Source organism: Lepisma saccharinum, chromosome 27, assembly GCF_977018435.1.
Source record: "Lepisma saccharinum chromosome 27, izLepSacc3.1, whole genome shotgun sequence".
Lineage (NCBI taxonomy): Eukaryota > Metazoa > Arthropoda > Insecta > Zygentoma > Lepismatidae > Lepisma > Lepisma saccharinum.
Genome location: NC_139255.1, coordinates 46,324,930 through 46,342,914, shown reverse-complemented (window position 1 = coordinate 46,342,914; position 17,985 = coordinate 46,324,930). Strand labels below are relative to the sequence as shown.

The 17,985-nt window shown below is 37.1% G+C and overlaps 1 protein-coding gene across 1 annotated transcript; it reads left to right on the top strand.

The window, feature by feature from the left end:
* Positions 1–373: 373 nt before the first annotated feature.
* On the top strand, positions 374–17,095 carry LOC145980449 (uncharacterized). The gene is made up of 4 exons (XM_083113545.1): positions 374–517; positions 4,969–5,090; positions 11,693–12,116; positions 16,246–17,095. The coding sequence occupies exons 1-4, from the start codon at positions 415–417 to the stop codon at positions 16,416–16,418; spliced, it is 822 nt and encodes a 273-aa protein (XP_082969671.1). The 5' UTR covers positions 374–414; the 3' UTR covers positions 16,419–17,095.
* Positions 17,096–17,985: the final 890 nt, after the last annotated feature.

Here is a 17,985-nt window from a genome sequence, read left to right as displayed (position 1 = left end):
AGGGCCCAAGTTACGCCCATACTCTGATATATCTACATTTGAACCAGAGTGAGTTTGTTGTGTTCGGTTTCTCAATTTCTGCACTCTTTCTCACTACTTCCACTTCTTAATTGCCTTCTCTTGGCCCAATTCCTGGTATCGAATCCAATGAGTGTCAAAGTTTTCACGAATCAAAACTGTGACCTTTGTTAAATCATGTAATGTGCCAGAGAACCGCAATCAAGCATTGCTAATTAATATTCATTAGCTAACAGGAGGGAAAAATTGGAAATGTTTTACATGATTACATGATTTTATTCTAATCTGTAGCAGCAGACTCTTACTTGCGCAGTTTGATGTTGTTCTGCAGATCGACTTGCCGGTAACAGCTGACTATCAGATGCGCAGAATACACACAGCGTTTAGTTTACCAATATGGCGGTGAAGGATAAGGGAAACGATGTTTCGGAAGAATTTGAGTGGAGTGTCGACGCGGAAGTTCAGTTATTTTATGCCATGAATGGCCATAAACCTGTAGGTAAGATTGTTCTAAAATTTTAAACTCCTGTAGAAGGCAGTGTGTGCTAAATTCAGTATAATGTGATAACATTCGGAGCCAGCTGAAAGGAAAAATTTTATTTTTCAATATTACGGTATGCCCGTCATACATGCTACTTGATGTATGTACAGGAAATTTATTTTCTATATATATTTTTCGAGAGATCCATTTTTCTATATTATGCGACGAACAGGTGGTTTAATTTATTGAGACTGGTCGATCTGCAAAATTGGTGCAAGTGCACACAACACTTGCCGGTCCGTAACGTACCCGTCAACCTTTGATTTTCATACTTTTTCGATGTTTAGTTGTGGAGTGAACTTTTAAAGGCATTTTCATACATTTTTTTTGGAGAAACATTTATTGGCAAAGCTACGAAAGAAAAGTGGAGGGGCGATTTGGAAGATGTCCGCGACCTACCAAATTCTAGAGATGATAGGTAAATGTTTCTGGGCTGCAGAGACTTTTTCCCTTTTATTCTTAACACATGATTGTAAAACCTTCAAGATTTCTGTATTATGTTGATAATTTTTAGTGTAATGTTTCATATTATTTGCCAGCTGTTTACTTTTTATCAGAGCACTTAACCATTATTCCAGTGCCACTCCCTAGACATGATTGAACAAAAGGCTGTGTTCGTGTTGCCAGGTCAACTTGTTATTTCTATATACTGCTTCTTCCTTTTTTTCTCTTATGCATGGAAGTAAATTATTTGGTGACATGTTTACAAGTAATACATATTTGCATTTTTTCCATTATATTTGAAAGTTTATTTCCACTCATTGTATTTTAAAGTTTATTCTTTAGCATTAAATGCAATATCTGTAGTTTTCATTAGCTGTTAGATATTATACAATTAAAAAGAATGAATGGAAAAGTGTAGGTATTGTGCCATTGACCATAACAGCTAGCTTTTGTTTATTTTTTGTACAAGAAATCTCGGTAACAGTTTCATACATCAGAGACAGGTTTCTTCAATTTTACCCAAGAAACTACTTACGGAAATGAGTTTCTCCAAGGTTTACAATGTTTGTCGAGGTATTTTCTTTCATCGTGGAATATATTCGACCAGGAAATCATGTATTTTTCAAGAGAAATATCTCACCGACGCACAATTGCCATTGCTTGCCCTACGACAACCGGATGCTGCATACATTTGATGATGTAACCCCCTGTAAGTGTTCCAACCTCCCCCTTTTTTTTACTATGCTTGCGTAACATAACTTAACCTAACCTAACCTTATCGGAAATGGTTTGTGGGGCTATCGGTCAGCTACCGTGCATAATGGTTCGTGGGGCTATCCATCAGCTACCCGTGCATAATGTATAATTTCCACCGGTGACGAACACGATAGTAGGTATTTTTCGGTGAAGAAAGTTGAAACACTGCATACCCACAACATGAGTCGAGATATGCCCGCCATATTGTGTGTTTCGGAAGCGATCTATGAAACTGGTACTGAAATCTCTTTATGTGTCAAATTTACTTGCAAGATTTCAAGAAGAACTTCCCACACATTATTTTCCAACAATTTTTTAGCCTAATTCATACAGTACGATTTATTGCAACTAAAAGGGTAACACGAGGTTTTAAAAGTAAGAATATTTGTTTTGGGCTGAACCCTTGTATATAAGGTTATGGTGCCTACATGGGATATGTTTTGCAAATTACGGAAGACTGTAAAATTCTTTGTTATTATTATGGTACATGTATTTTATACTTTTGCTTTAATGGCTGTCACACCAAGGGAAGCTAATAACATGCTGTCAAGTTAATTAACGAATTAGGTATGACTTTCAACAACATTAAGTCCAGTCAAATACTTTTTCCTCTTCCGTGTAAGTTTAAGAGAATATCCCTTTATAATAATAATAGGGTAACAGTTCCGATTTTTTTGATTGCTTTCAAATTCTCCTAGCAGGATGACTAATTATCGTAGAATTTTGGCAATCATTATCACACGAAATTTGAACCTTCCTTAAAGTAATGAGCACTGTTTGGATTTGTATTGAAAAACAACTTAAAAATTACCTTACGCAAGCATGTGCGCTTCCCATGGACAATATATTTTCCGTTGACAAGCGACTGTAAGTATGGGAATTAATGTAGAAGTAAATCGGAGCCTTAGTAGAATGCATTTAGGGACTTCATTTTAATGCTAAGATAATCAAACCTGACCTGCCTAACCTAACCACAAAAGCATATATTGAACAAAATTGTAAGTAATGGCTAAAACGCTGCAGTATGTGTTAATAGAAGTAAATCAAAATCGAACCATGTTAAAATCGCATTTGTTGCGTGATGAAATCTCAATAAAACAAAAGGAACTTGAGACAATAATAGTAATAAATGTCCAGAATTTTGTGCAAATGAAGAGTGAATGGATATATTATGCTCCCCATCTTGTGTACAGAGAAAACAATGTGGGGCTAAAGTTCGAATGCAAAAACTTTTTTTTGCATAGCTTTCCCCTGTTCTTGCGTACTGGTTAACCTTGAAAAAACCGGTTCTGAAAACCTACCGACGCGTTCTCTGATTGGTCAATCAGGTTCTTCCTTTGTTCTGACGTCATTTGACCTTGAACGCACACTCCCCAAATTCCTTTCTCCTCTACCTGCGCGGAATATTAATTCATTCTCTCTGTCTACCTTCACAGCCGAGTCGAGATTCGGAGACAGTATTCTGTCTGGCATCTCGTACCATCGTCTTTTATAACATATAACATTATTACATAGTACTAATTAATAATATTACATATCGCGGGTTCGAGTACCGGGACCGTCTTCTTTCGTACCATTACCACCATTCAAAGCGGTTCATAAACCATAAAAACTTATTTTCAATATTATAAACATTAATATTATCGATTGATACATTACATACTTTGCAGTAATGAATATAAAACCATATGCATAGCGTTTAGTACCTCTAATTACCTTCTATATACATATTTTTCATAAAATAAATAATTATATATTCATATAAAGTTATAAACATGCAAATACATAAATGTAAAGTACTCTAAGTACTTGCAAATAAATTCTAAGTACATGAATTGTCATAGGTGATGATCCATTCCTTTCCATTGTTATATCTCCTGAATTTCATCATTAACAATTGAGTTCGTAAGCCTTTTTTACTAATGGGAGTCAATGATAAATAAGCTGGGATTAGAAAATGTTACTTAATGTTTATTTATATACACTTACGAAACTTTAACCAGGCTTTGGAAGTAATGAGTTACTTTTTTTATGTAATGAGTAATCGGTAACAGTATGGTATAGTGAAAACACATTTCTTCAAATTTACAGGAGAAACTATTTACAGAACTGAGTTCCTGTAGACTTTTGGAAGCTTGTGGAACTGTTTTCTCTCTTCGTTCAACTTATTTGGCTGGTAAATCATGTATTTTTCGACATTACTGTATCTCTGATGCACGATAGCTCTTGCCACCATTAGTTACTGTAGCAACCACGCGGTAGTTTTACAAGATGACATGTGAGCGGTTTTTGTTTTCCAATTTAATTTTCTATGTTTGCCTAACCTAACCTTCCGTGAATGGTTTGTGGATCAATTTTAGCTTAAAAACCTGTGAATAGTTTGTGTGGCATATTTCGGTTAATAAGTTTGGAAACACTGCATATCAGCTGACGATAGACAACGTGAGTCAAGATTTGCCTGCCATATTGTGTGTAACGAAAGCGAATTAGCAACGAACAATAAATACTTGTAATGTTAAAAATTACGCTTTTTTCAGTGAAAAAAGCAAAATCCCACGTTCAAAAATGTTCCGCTATTCATAACAGGTAAGTACAAATGTAAATAATTAGGAAATAAACGAGTGTTGTGTTTTCACTGTACCATACTGTTACCATGAAATTTACAATTACTTATATATGTGTTTGAACATTAGTGAAATCACTTTTTGCTAAATAGGAATAAAATGTGATGCACATACATTTGTTGAGGAAGAGTTTTAGTGGGTAACATAATTTCACATGTATTTTCTTACATCTGCACTTAAATGTTTGAAAGTAAGGAGCATATTACAAATTATTGCAAATTTAGTGTAAAAAAAAAACAGGCTGTAGTTCATCATGCAGTGCACTCTTGCTAGTTATAACTTTTCTAGAATAAACTAATGGCTGAAGTTACTCATAGTTACTTTTTAAAGTAATGGTTACTGTAAGAGTCTTACTTTTCAAAAAGTGTTATCCAAACACCAATTTTCACAAACAAACAAGAACATTGTACCATGTACCTCAAAGCTTATCAGCATTTAAAATATTAAGCGAAAACAACCAGAAATGACACGAAAGCATAACTGTCAACCCAGAAGAAATAGAATGATAAAATCTGCTGTCTTATTAAAATATATTCTATTCACATTTCTGTTGCATATATTAAGATTCTGTACCTTTGCTTGCAGGAATCAACAAATACTTCCAAATGGCATGCATTGTAGAGAAGTTTCGCAGTTCCATTAATAAAGATGTATCTTCGAAAGTGATATGGGAGCATTTAGATACAATGTATGATTTACAAGCATTGGTAAGTTAGAGTATGTTGTTTGAATTTACTTGTTTATAAACTTGCCTTTTATATTATTATTATTTTTTGTTTGAGCATTCAAATGATAATAATTTTGTGACTGCTGTTGAAACACTGGATTTGATCTTTGTAGAGGAACTATTTCTATGATTCTGATCTCACTTTAAACTGTAGGCTCACTCGCATAGAAATTATAGTTACTTGTCTATCTTTAAGCACATGCCTATTTTCATTTTAGTACATTGCAGAGAGAAAGATAAGTATTTTATTTTCATAATAAAATAATAGAAGGGCAAAGACAATAATCACCATTGAGAAGACTTGAAAAGCTAATATGTAATCACCAAAGGTTAAAATTATGCTAATTTTTTCATAACAACATGTTTTTATAGAAGTAGAAACTAAATAATTATTTCAAGTTCGTACTGTGATCAGAGGCTAGTTTGTATTGTTTTTTATTTTCAAGTGAAATGCAGACCATTGTAAATTTACTTCATTTGGGGAACAATTAGTTAATAGACTATCAGGAAGCCAACAAAAAAAAAAGTGGAATACAATTCTTGAAGCTTTCCTGGCAGCAAATGATGAAGATGTTTTCTCGGGATATCAACCAGGTGATTTCCGAAAGATGAGAGTGATGCTAGCTTTCGAAAGCTCGGAACGGAAGCCTATCTGGAAATCACCTGGTTGATATCCCAAGCAGACCTCTTCATCATATACAGTTCTTGTTTGCTTAAATTCATAGTGTAGTCGAATTAATTAATTAATTCCTAATCTTTCATCGCCCATTGAAAAGTATTGCATCAAGTACAATTATTATATATATACACACACACACACACATTTTGTTAATACATTTTGAATGACTTTTTTGTGAAAATGTTTTTCATAATAGTTTTAGGTTAGTATTTTCATTTATTTGATTATTATTGTGGATTCTGTCCACATGTTTTTATAGTAGCATTAGACTGAAATGTTAAAATACAGGCTGAAATGTTAAAATAAAAGTAACAAGAAAATAAGAAATACAAGCTAAAAATGTACGAGTGCAAATCGAAAACTCTTTGCGCATATTTTTTTCTAGCTTGTTATAAGTGTTATTACAAAAGCAAGATATAGGAGCGATGCAGTAGGCTTTGCTTGGAACAGCCCTATTGTAACTTCCGATTTCTTTCACGGCACGGCGCTGTTATCAGTTGCCAAAGATGGCCGGAGTGCTCAGGAAATCCACACCATATGTGCAGCGAAGAAGCTTATGAACCCACCGACACGACACTTGCGGTATCCCAAAGAATCGTGAACAATGTCGCAAACACTACCATAGGAAATGCCAAGTTCAGTGGCAATGTCCCTCACACGTCGATCAGCTTTCACCATTTCATCAACACGGGTAATGTTGTCCGGTGTCAGCGAGGAATGAGGTCGGCCCGATGGTTCATTGTCCTCCACATTTTCCTGTCCATTTTCAAACTCCTTGCACCACCACCGCACACTTTGCACTGATAAACACTTGTCCCCATACACTGGATGGTTCCCTGTGGATATCTGTGGTTGTTTGTCCTTTGTGCCATAAAAAAACGAATAACACTTCACTGCTCATATGGCGTGGACTTCCTGAGCACTCTGGCCATCTTTGCCAACTGATAACAGCGCCGTGCCGTGGAAGAATCAGAAGTTACAATAGGGCCGTTCCAAGAAAAGCATACTGTATCGCTCGTATATCTCGCTTTTGTAATAACACTTATAACAAGCTAGAAATAAATTAGAGGCAAAGTCTTTTTTATTTGCCCTCATATTTCTTCTGTGGGAGGGGACGTTGTGTGGAGACAAAGCTTGTTTTCCAACCCGTAAGGGCTGGAAGAAAGCAGAGAGTGCCATTGGTCAGCTTGCTGATGTCCTCAGTGTTGCGAACTGCACGATTGAGTGTACTGTATACTGCCAGTGATGTAGCATATCCACCAAGCTAGTTAAAATTTATATTCATAAATAAACTGTAAAGTTTCAAAACACAGGAGAAACACAAAAATATGATTGCTGACATACGGATGATATAGTCTATGTGAAGATAAACGTTTCCGAACGTTAGGTCTATTACAACAGCTAACATGTCCATGGACACATCCACCAAATACAGTTGGTAAAACTCGCTGGCCGCGGTCACACTTTTTCAAGCACTTTGCGAGGTGAAAAGTTATGGCTTTTCAGGCCGGTGAATTTCTATTTGTTTGCTTCAAAAACTTTAGTGTTGGCATTGTTTACTATTTATTACGGAAAGAACTACGAGGTGCGAAAGTGGATTTGTGAATATTGCGATGTGTGAAAATTTTGAAAATTGTTTCAATCATTGCGATCGTCCTCCCAACCACTCCTGCCCAATGCAGTAATGCATTTTAACCGCATTTAATGTTTTTGGATATTCAAGGATACCAGAGGCAGGAAAGAAGTAGTAAAACTAGCAGACCTTTCTAACAAAAAATATTGCCATAAGCACCAAATGAAGCAGTGGGGTCCTTGGTGCATGACGTATTGTCGTAGAAAAATGTTCAAGTTTTGATCCTATTGTCGAAATGTCAGAATTACTAAGCTTTTCATGCTTTGAAAAGCGTAATAATACAACATGGTAAAATATTACTTAAAAATAAATCAAAGCTTGATTTTTTGTTCAATGCTAATATTAGTTTCAAACTCATTTTCCCTAAGGGTAAAAACACAGTGCGGCACAAGAACCATTGCTCATCGAAGGGAGCTCAGTCAAGCCATAAAAATGTCAGGATATAATGAATGAACCAGATGTCGGACAGGTACCTCGAACAAGCCTCTCCCACTCAAACTGATACCCATTCTTTCCGTTGAGCGGGAAAAGAGGAGGGTGTCTTCCACGAAGGGGAGAAGTGACCTTGAGTGGACCAATCACAGAACCTTCCACTTGAAACAAGAGACCCAAGGTCAAACAGTGTTTGATTCTGGGATCATCTTGCGAATAGCGGGGCTCCACCATGTTTTTCCCCATTTGACTCCATGCTTTTGAATTACCGGAAACTTGTCCCTGTGAGTTTCTGGCGATGAGCGATGAGGTATGTGCTTCACTGTTTTTTTTTTACCCTAGAAGGTCTTTCTAGTCCCCTAAGCCATTTTTTCATTTTCGAGAGCTCTGCAAAAGTACATGCAAGTCCGTAGCTCTGTAAATATACCGTGCGTCCATTTCGATCTTCAGCCAAGAGATCGGAAGAAGCATGGCGGGCGGCGCTGACGGAGATGCTGACATTTGCGGCCTGTAATGCCTGCTTATTTTTATGGACATATGCAGACATTTATATAAATATTGCAAAACGAGCACTAACCTGTGTTATAAGAGTTGTTCAAACTGATATCCACCAAGTGCCAAGTGTGTAGACTTTCGGGGAGAATACGTTGAATAGCCTGAAACTTTCGTGCATGTAGCTAGAGTCCTTCTGGGTCAGGCCGAGAACTTATCAGCCCCCTCGTAACGTGAACCTTGCGGCTGGCATTCCAATCCTCTTACTGACACAACACACATACACACTGAAATTACACAAACAAGTAACGGCAAATAACCAACAATAACACTCTTGTGCACAGTACGAAATTAACACGCTCTTGGTTTACATCTGCTCGCCACTATATTCACAGCTCTGTCGCGAAGAAACAAAAAACTCGAGCTCGGAGATTTCGGATTGCAAGGAAGCTCACGAACACCATTGATTTTTAACGGTTTCGTCTACAGCGTAATCTTGATACAGTGTTGCACATTCGAAATCTCCAAACGATCCCCATCGACACATTAGCACTCTTTCAAGGATATAAACTTAAGCAGGACGTTACTGGTCAAAACTATGATTAAAATGTTTTATTATCTGTGGCTCTTAACATCGTTTCTAAAGCGTATTTTTTTGTGTATATAAGGGTAGAACTTGGATGAATTACAGATGATAAATTATAACACAGGTTAGTGCTTGTTTGGCAATATTTATATAAATGTCTGCATATGTCCATAAAAATAAGCAGGCATTACAGGCCGCAAATGTCGGCATCTCCGCCAGCGCTGCCCGCCACGCTTCTCCCGATCTCTCGGCTGAAGATCGAAAAGGACGCAATGTATGTTTCTATGACCCCAAAATTCTGTTATAATCTTAACAGCAGTTAATCTTTCCATGGGGAATTTTTCCTGGAAATTACACCAACTCAATGAAGCAAGCCATGATCAATCGTTGACCTCCTTCCATATACTCTATGGGTAGGTCTTGACGTGCAGATTCCGAATCTACGATCACTTTCACTTTTAACTTCATATCATATACATTCATCATCAAAGATTGAGAATAATTGTCAATTTTTATATTTATGAAAAAGTGAGCAACTTCACCAGGACATTCATCTTTCCCTTAGACGTTATGGAAACAGTATCAGGTAGAGTGCTAATTTTTTCATTATAACGTACCATGTAGAAGCAGTCAATTCTTGGTTTTCTTAATTTTTCGGGATCTGCTTCCCCAATGTCACCGCACATCACTGACCCTGACATATTTCCACTGTTTTTAGAACATAAAAAAAAATCTTTTCCAGCTTTTTAGCACCTAAACCCCACTCCCTAATAATTATACAGGATGTCTATCAGTCAAGATATCATGCTTTAGGTCAAGAATTTTCGCTATTTTTTTTAGTGTCGTGAACTTACATGAGATTTGATAAAGTTGAATATTTGGAAATCTAAAATTGTACTAAGTTGTGATTAAAATTTGTTCACTTTCTTTCTGAATAATTACATTCTTGTATGCGTGAAGTTTTGTAAAAATATTAAATAAAGTTATGTGGCCATTCCCCATCCAGGATGAAGTCTGAATCATTAATTTTGCATGCATTAATTGTAATTAAAGCAAGTCTAAATCTCTTGTCAAAGTACACCTTCAGTTTTCATCTTAACCGGCCATGTGGTACGGGTTTTTCATTGAATAAAAATACATATTTTTCTTAATTTGCAACGATACCTAAGTAGGGGGCGATTAATTAAATGTTAAGAAAAGGGGAGGGGGAAAGCCAAGAAAGACTTCTTACCATAGCTTCTTTCCTGTATCCTTATTCATGTTGTAAACACACAGTATTGCCAGGTCAAACTTTGGTTTTTAAGCTGGATGTAGATGCTAATTTCCACTAGGATTCAACTTTCTTTATTTCGTGTTTTCATTTGTATTTATGGTTTTCATTTTATTTTTGGATATTGAAGTTTCTATTTTTTAATAGCTGTAAATTATTGTCGTTATTTTAAGATGTTTTCCTTCAATTTGTTTGGGAAATATATGTTTTTTTGGTTATTTTATTGTTCAAGGTTGGTTGATCGTTGTGCGATAAGGGAGACCCTGACTTCACTTGTCTTCCATCGCACAACGTGAGGACAACCTTGCGTTGTGACGTTTCTCAAGGAATCCCTATGTTGTTAGGTTTGGTTCTCTTAACGTAAATACCTCTAAATATATTATTTATGCTAAGATAACTAAATCCAACAATCCTTATACAGTAAAAACTGCATATCCTGGAACCTCTATAAGAAGGAAACCTGTAAATATGGAAAGAAAGTCCCCAGAACGGACCGATTTTATACCTGCTTAAGGCGGAAACCTCCTTAACGTGGAAACGGAACACCATTTAAAGGCCAACGAGATGTTTTTATTCTCAGTAAGACGGAAATTTCTTCCTTTATTTTTGTCGCTCGCAAGAAAACAATGCAATACTGTAAGTGGAACACGCCTCTGTTGCCACTCGCTTATCGGTAACATTGTCGATATGAAAGAATGTGCTACAATACTCATAGCTGTTACGATTCATTTTCTTTCTTTCATCTCTTACCCTCTTTCTCCACCTTTCTTTGTCTATTTCTCCTCTGTTCTTTCATCATCTTTCTATTTTTCTTGTTATCTCTCTTTGTTTCTTTCTTTTTCTTCTCTTTTATCTCAGTCTTTCTTCACCTCTCTTATTCCATCTTTCAATCTTTCTCTTTCCCTCTATGCACATCGCGCTACGATGCCAGGGGTCTCGGGTTCGAATTCTGGCATGGGCATGGATGTTTGTTAGTGTCCATTTTACTTCGCTTTTTATGCCACTTTTGGCCAATTTGCAAAGATGGGGATGATGGGGATGATATGATGAAATTGATGAATGTACGCATTTTTATTCATGTACGCATATGCAGTAGTACTCTACATTATAAGTAATGCGAAATGTAAATCTGCCTTTTCCATTATTTCCTGCAGCGCTTTATACTGTATTTAAAGTCAACTCTGTATAAGAAGGAACCTTTAAGATGGAAAAGTTTGCTCGGAACCATCATGTTCTGGGATAGACAGGTTTTACTGTAAAACAAATTAGGCATGTAACTTACATCTTCACGCAAATTAGGCTCATTATGTTTCATTTTTAGTGGAGCTCAAACTGAAAACTATGTTTTTTTTCCACTTCCAATTGTTTCCTCACCATAAATCGTACATGATTCATACCCTTTCCAACCATGTATCATACATATTTGTATTAGGAAGGGTCAATTCAACAGCCTTACCCAATGTTTCTCATGGATCCCTTTCTCGTTTTAGGATGAGAGTGAACTGTTACCATTCCCGAACGAAGAAAAAGACTTTTGTCTGCCTGATTCAGACTTCGCAGACATCATCAAGGAGAAAATAAAAGTTGGTGTGAAGGAGCCTAAGGAAACTAAGGATAAGGACAGTAAAGAAACAAAGGAAATAAAGAAAGAGGGTAAAGAAGCAAAACGTGAAAACAAGGATTCCAAAGAGAACAAAAGAGACAACAAAGAAACAAAAGAAGTCAAGAGGGAGGGGAAAGATGTGAAGGATTCGAAGAAGGAGAACAAGGAGGTGAAGAAGGAACCGAAGGAAAAGGAATCAAAGAAAGAAAGTAGGGATATGAAGGAATCTAAAAAAGAACCAAAGACTGAAAAGGAAGGAAAGGCTTCAAAGGCAAAGAGCAAAGATAAGGAAGAAATAGAGAAAGATGAAGGTAATTTTTTTTACTATTCTTTATTTTTTGTAAATGAATTACTGCTGAAAAATTACATCCCTCATTACACCGGTCGTATGTGGAAAATTAATAGCCCCGTCTAGTTCGCTGCAAGGAAATGATGTTCAACCAAGTGGATGGAAGGCGTTGTTGAAGTTCAGACCATTCAACAAATGCCCGTCTGCTGCTTTAAACGGTCATTTGATTAATTACCATGCACCACGTGATCATACACCACACATACACCGACCCAGAACGTAGTGCAAATGGTTCAGACACCAAATGCACTACTTGAGTCCAAAGCAACGAACTAGACGACTCTGTGTTCCACCGTGTAACCAGCTAAATGCTTCGGTGCAAAGAGAGTCAAATAGATGGGGCTAATATGATCAGTCGCGAGATACAATTACAGTTTTATTACAGTCCCGTGCGAATTAATCGGAACAATGGTTGTTTATGATAGAGTCTCAAACTTGACTATAGTTTCATGATCATGAATCTCTGACAAATCGTATAATAAAAATTATATAACAGAAAGAAGAACATATTAGCTATTAAGAAATATTACGAATATGTAATTTATTGTTTCTGAATAGTGTAATTGATGAATTAGGGTATAAGTACAAAAAAATACGTAAAGTGTGTAGTTATTGTTGTATTTCAATTAATTCGCACGGGACTGTACGTGTGTGTGAATTTGGCCACTAATAAATGTGTGAACGTTAAGAAATATTTCAAATAAAGTAGGCCAATCAGAAATGAGGTCTACTGTTCCGTGTGAATTAATTGAAATACGACAGTAACTACACACGTTATGTATTTTTTTTGTACTTATACCCTAATTCATCAAATACGCTATTCAGAAACAATAAATTACATATTCGTAATATTTCTTAATAGGTAATATGTTCTTCTTTCTGTTATATAATTCGTATTACACGATTTGTCATAAAGTAAAGGTAAAGTGTTCCCCTGTGCATAGCACCATGCCATGAAGGCGTATAGGGGGTGTGGGGGTAAGGCCCCACACTTTCTTGATCCGGTCGGGAGTGGGGGTGATGTGATCAGCATCACGCCCCTGACCGCCTTTACCCCCCAGGGTTTCCCCCAGGTACCCATGTTATTCGACGCTGGGTAGGCGCCGGGGCCGCTTCCACCGTTAGAAAAGTTCCCGGATTTGAACCGGCCGGGGATCGAACCCGGGACCTTTAGCATGGTAGTCAGACGCGTTACCGACTGAGCCACCGCGGCCACTACGATTTGTCATAGATTCATCATTAAAGTGCAGATCAATATGCACTAAAAAAGTGGAAAATATGTATGCATCTATGCACTAAAACAATTAAAATATGCACTCAAATATGCAAATTATGCACTAAAGGAAAAATATAGGCACAAAAAAATTCCTCGAAATACATTTATTTTTTAAAGAAGCTACTACACACACATAGTGACCATTGAAGGTAAAGACGAAGTAACAACAGCTTCCATGACAAGTAAGGTTGCAAAATCTTGTATTAAATTGAATTTACTATTTCCAGTTGTTAAACACAATATAACGAAAATCGTTAAGTAGTTTTGAATTTATGTAAATTGCAGTGCACTACAACATATCTCTCTAAATTGGTTAGAGTGAATTTTTTCCGTTTATCAGTTAGTATATCCTTGTATGAAGAAAAGGTGCACTCCAGACTACAGCTTGTCATTGGACAATATTTCAATGCAGCTATGTCCTCTGGCGTGAGATCTTGTTGATTCACCTTGTAGCACACGGCTTTCACTTTGCACAAAACATTCAAACCTGGGTTCTTGGGAGTTACTTCATCTGCCTTTTCTGCAATAATTCTCCCCACTGATGTTGGAACGGATACAATTTCTTTCTTGACATTTTCCCAAAGAGTGAGAGCATAACAGAAAGACATTCCTTCTGTCTCCAGTTGCATCACAATTGAAGGGAGGGATGCAAAGTGTGCATTTACGAAAGCCAATTGGCTTTGCACAGTTTCTTTCTGGCATGCATCCAGCGCTTCTGGACACTTTGCTTCCTCTGGATCGAGTTCTACCTTTGTTACAAAAGTATACACAGTTAGCATTGTCCTTAAAAGAAATTACTAACTAACTCTCTAGCCTTCTTAAACCCGAAGGTTCATGGCTGCAGCAACACAGGCCTTCCATCTTTCCCTATCTTGAGCAAGTTCTATATACTCTTTTCCATCCCTACCGATTTCCCTTAGGTCCATCTCAACGTTGTCCCTCCATCTTCGTCTTGGCCTTCCTACAGGTCTCTTACCATCAGGTTTCCCAACAAGAATCCTGTAAACTCCTCTTTCCTCTCCCATTCGTGCCACATGGCCTGCCCACCTAAGTCTTCTTGATTTAATTATTCTAATAATATCTGGACATGAATACAAATTATGTAGTTCTAAATTACGTAACCTTCTCCACTCACCTGTCTCCTCATCCCTTTTAGGTCCAAAGATTTTCCGAAGGATCTTATTTTCAAATACTCTCAATTTATGTTCCTCTTTCAATGTAAGGGACCAAGTTTCACATCCATATAATACTACACCTTAAAAGAAATTACTGGAAAAAAATACTTGCCTGTTGGACGTCCTGGAGATGTCTACTATAATACAGCGACGCCTGAATCCACGTGCCCCTCCTTGTTAATATCAGTTCAGGTGCAGGGGTGTGTCGGGTAACATTTCTTTGAAGATCCTCACTCTCGAAGGTGCTTTCAGAAATACTTTTTTCACAGAAATCACATTATTTATATCTGGAAACTGTGCACGAATTTCTTCCGCAACTCTATGAAGACCATGTACAACACACGTTCCATGGGTCAACTTGGGATAAAACACTTGTAATGCTTTTCCTGCTTTAATCATGTAAGGTGCTGCATCTGTGACGAAGATTAGGAACTTGTCTTCTCTATCTCCGCTTGGCCATAAAATTTCTGAAAATAAGACATACGCATTTTAACTCAAGATACCCGAATGAAGAAATGATATTGGAAAAAGAAGCATACTCTGCAGAAAATCGCTCTCCCGTCCGTTTGTAAAGTAGGCTCTCCCATAATCCACTGTTCCAGTAAAACAATCTTCGATGATTTTTCCTTCGGCATCTTCACACAATGCAAACTACACTAATTCAACAGAGTACAGACTGTTTACGAGCTAAAATCTCAGTTGCCTTATATAGGCCAAGGTAGAAGGCTGGGGGAGGGGATGCACGTGTTCTCTTTGTCATTGCCAGGTATACGCGAGGGAGGGGGGGGGCGTCTGCCCTGCAGCGCATAAACAGAGGTTTTCGAACACCTGTGCTTGAAAATTTTACTCTCAGAAACACTCCACAGACGAAACATTAACCAAGTAAACAAATATATTTAAAAAAAACAACTATCAATTTAATGATTTTTTCACATAATATGCATTTATATGCACTTTAAACCCCCCTACTTCGGTTCGGAATGCTCTGAAACAACTTTAGAACCTGGTTGCATACTAACTAGAGGACCGGAATAAAACATCAGAGCATGCAACCATGTACAATTTAGAATGATGAGCCAATGAAGGGGGCTTGGGGGAGCACAACCCTGGAATTTCAATGGAAAAAAAACATAAACATCTGGAGTTTGCCTCTCATCCCCTGCTATTTTGGAGAGAAGGTGTAAACCTTAGTATTATTTTCAAAGAATGGACGTTTCCAAAGAGAATGAAACATGTTTCATGTTCCTGGGTGCCATACATGTTGAATAATGAGCCAAAATGTGAAACTGTTCGGAAATGTGGCATGGATATGTTGCAGAGGGGAGCGGACAGACCTGTTGTCAGAGTTTTCACCCAAACATAAGAGTATGAAGGTCCAAAAAGCACATCCATTTCGTAATCAGCACCATGATACCATATGGTACGACCTTACTTTTGATGATATCATATGGTATCGTCGGGCCAGTAAAGGTTAATGTACTTTAACCAAAAGTGATTCTGATATCTACATAATACTTATGTACATTGTTCTATAAATTGTTTATTTAAATTGCGATTCAAATCAACCCACCTTGCACCAACCTATATTTTAATTCACGCAGCTGGAGGAGATTTTTAATTTTCCCCATCTTATTTTCCAGTGATGGTCAGTTCTAGAAAAGATCGAACGAAAGAGACAAGAGACTCGGAAAGGAATGAAGACACACCAAAGAGAGGTACAAAACGAGCGACGAGAGGTTCCATAAAAGATGACGCTGGTTCAAAATCTTCAAGTCCCATCACAACGCCACCGTCTAAAAGACGGAGAACATGATACCCCTATTTGCATATCAGTGATGTTGACAATACCACAGAATATTAAGACTAAACATTTGTTAGTATTGGTGTATGAATGTGCGTGTGTGCGATTGTTCGACTGAATTCTTTATATATGTATATATATATACATGTTGTGCCATAAGATGGTTGGAATACATTTTCTCTCTTAACATCTCGCCTTTTCTGTAACCTATCGATGACCCCTACAGGCCAACTTTAAAGGTCTGTAGAAAGAAATTGTACTATTACCCGTTGACGTGTTGATATGAATTTTGATAATTGTGTAAGTGGACAAAGTGTTGTGTACATTGAAAATGTTTCTGTGAATAGTCAAAACTTTATACATTCAAGTCATGACCATGTACCACAAAGAGTATTAATATTTCTAGTGTAATTTTTGTAAAGTATTGCTCCCCACCTTTTTTTGTATTTTGTAATGTAATTTTGAACATTTTTCTTCCTAAGTTGATGCTAAATTTAGCATGAATTCGAATCATCATTTCCAGTGTTCACAAAGGAGAAGTCAGTGTTATTGATTTGTATTGTTTTTGAATTTTAGAACTTACCAAAAGTAGGAATAAAATGAATATTCAAGAATGCTAAAAATAACATTTGCACTATCTTTCTTATAAAATTGATTTTGATCTAAATTATGTGGAAATTAATAAAAAACACATGTGAAAAATAGTTATATGACCTTTTATTATAATATAAAAATGTATATCTTGTGTGTGGTAGAGTGAGAATTTATAGACACTAAAAACCTCCAAATGTGCACTGAATAGGCAGTTATTTTGGTGGTGTTTGCCAGTTTCACATTCAATTATGTGTAACAAAGGTTTTCTTTCCTGGATGGTATGTAGGGACCATAATACCCCTTGGTACCCTGATGTAGGAGCACTACTGCATTTGTTTCTATCAGCCTCCATTTTCCCGCAAATGGGAAAAAAGGGTTTTTTTAAAATATGAAATTTCCCTCTTTCAAGGTGGCAACACTTCCCCTTGTGGAGTTGCAACACTGCGTGAAAATCCATATCAGAAGCCGGTGGTACATTATTGAGAGTGTGTTTGTGTGTTGTTATCATTGTTGTTCTGGATGTTTGTCTGTTCCGAGAACTCTTGTATGAGTTCACACAGTGTTAATGTACTGCTCAGAAGGTACTGAAAGCATGACTTGCAGCACAAAGATTTCAGTTTTTTGCTACGTGTGACTGTTAGATATTCCTGTTCGGATGTGACAAGTATCTCCGGTTCTGACATTATATGTGTTTGATGTATCTTTACTGTAAATCATGCCAAGAAGTTGTGTAAATAACCCAAACAAGTTCTGTTACATATGTGGAAGAGTGACTGTTAAGTCCAATGTTGCTCACCTGACACCTGCTGTGAAAAAGGCTTATGAATCGTACTTTTCCTGCAAAGTCGGGGACCAGGATAAAAAATTGGCTCTGCACGTGTGTTGTAAATCCTGTGCTGTGAACCTTCGGGGATGGTTGAACGGAACACACAAGACAATGCCATTTGCCGTGCCAATGGTGTGGCGTGAGCCACAACACCACACC

What these genes read in the sequence shown, in the direction of transcription:
- LOC145980449 (XM_083113545.1), top strand. Translation starts at nt 415, where the DNA reads ATGGCGGTGAAGGATAAGGGAAACGATGTTTCGGAAGAATTTGAGTGG. An exon ending in GAATGGCCATAAACCTGTAG is followed by an intron (nt 518 to 4,968) that starts GTAAGATTGTTC and finishes CTTTGCTTGCAG; the next exon opens with GAATCAACAAATACTTCCAA. An exon ending in AGAAATAGAGAAAGATGAAG is followed by an intron (nt 12,117 to 16,245) that starts GTAATTTTTTTT and finishes CTTATTTTCCAG; the next exon opens with TGATGGTCAGTTCTAGAAAA.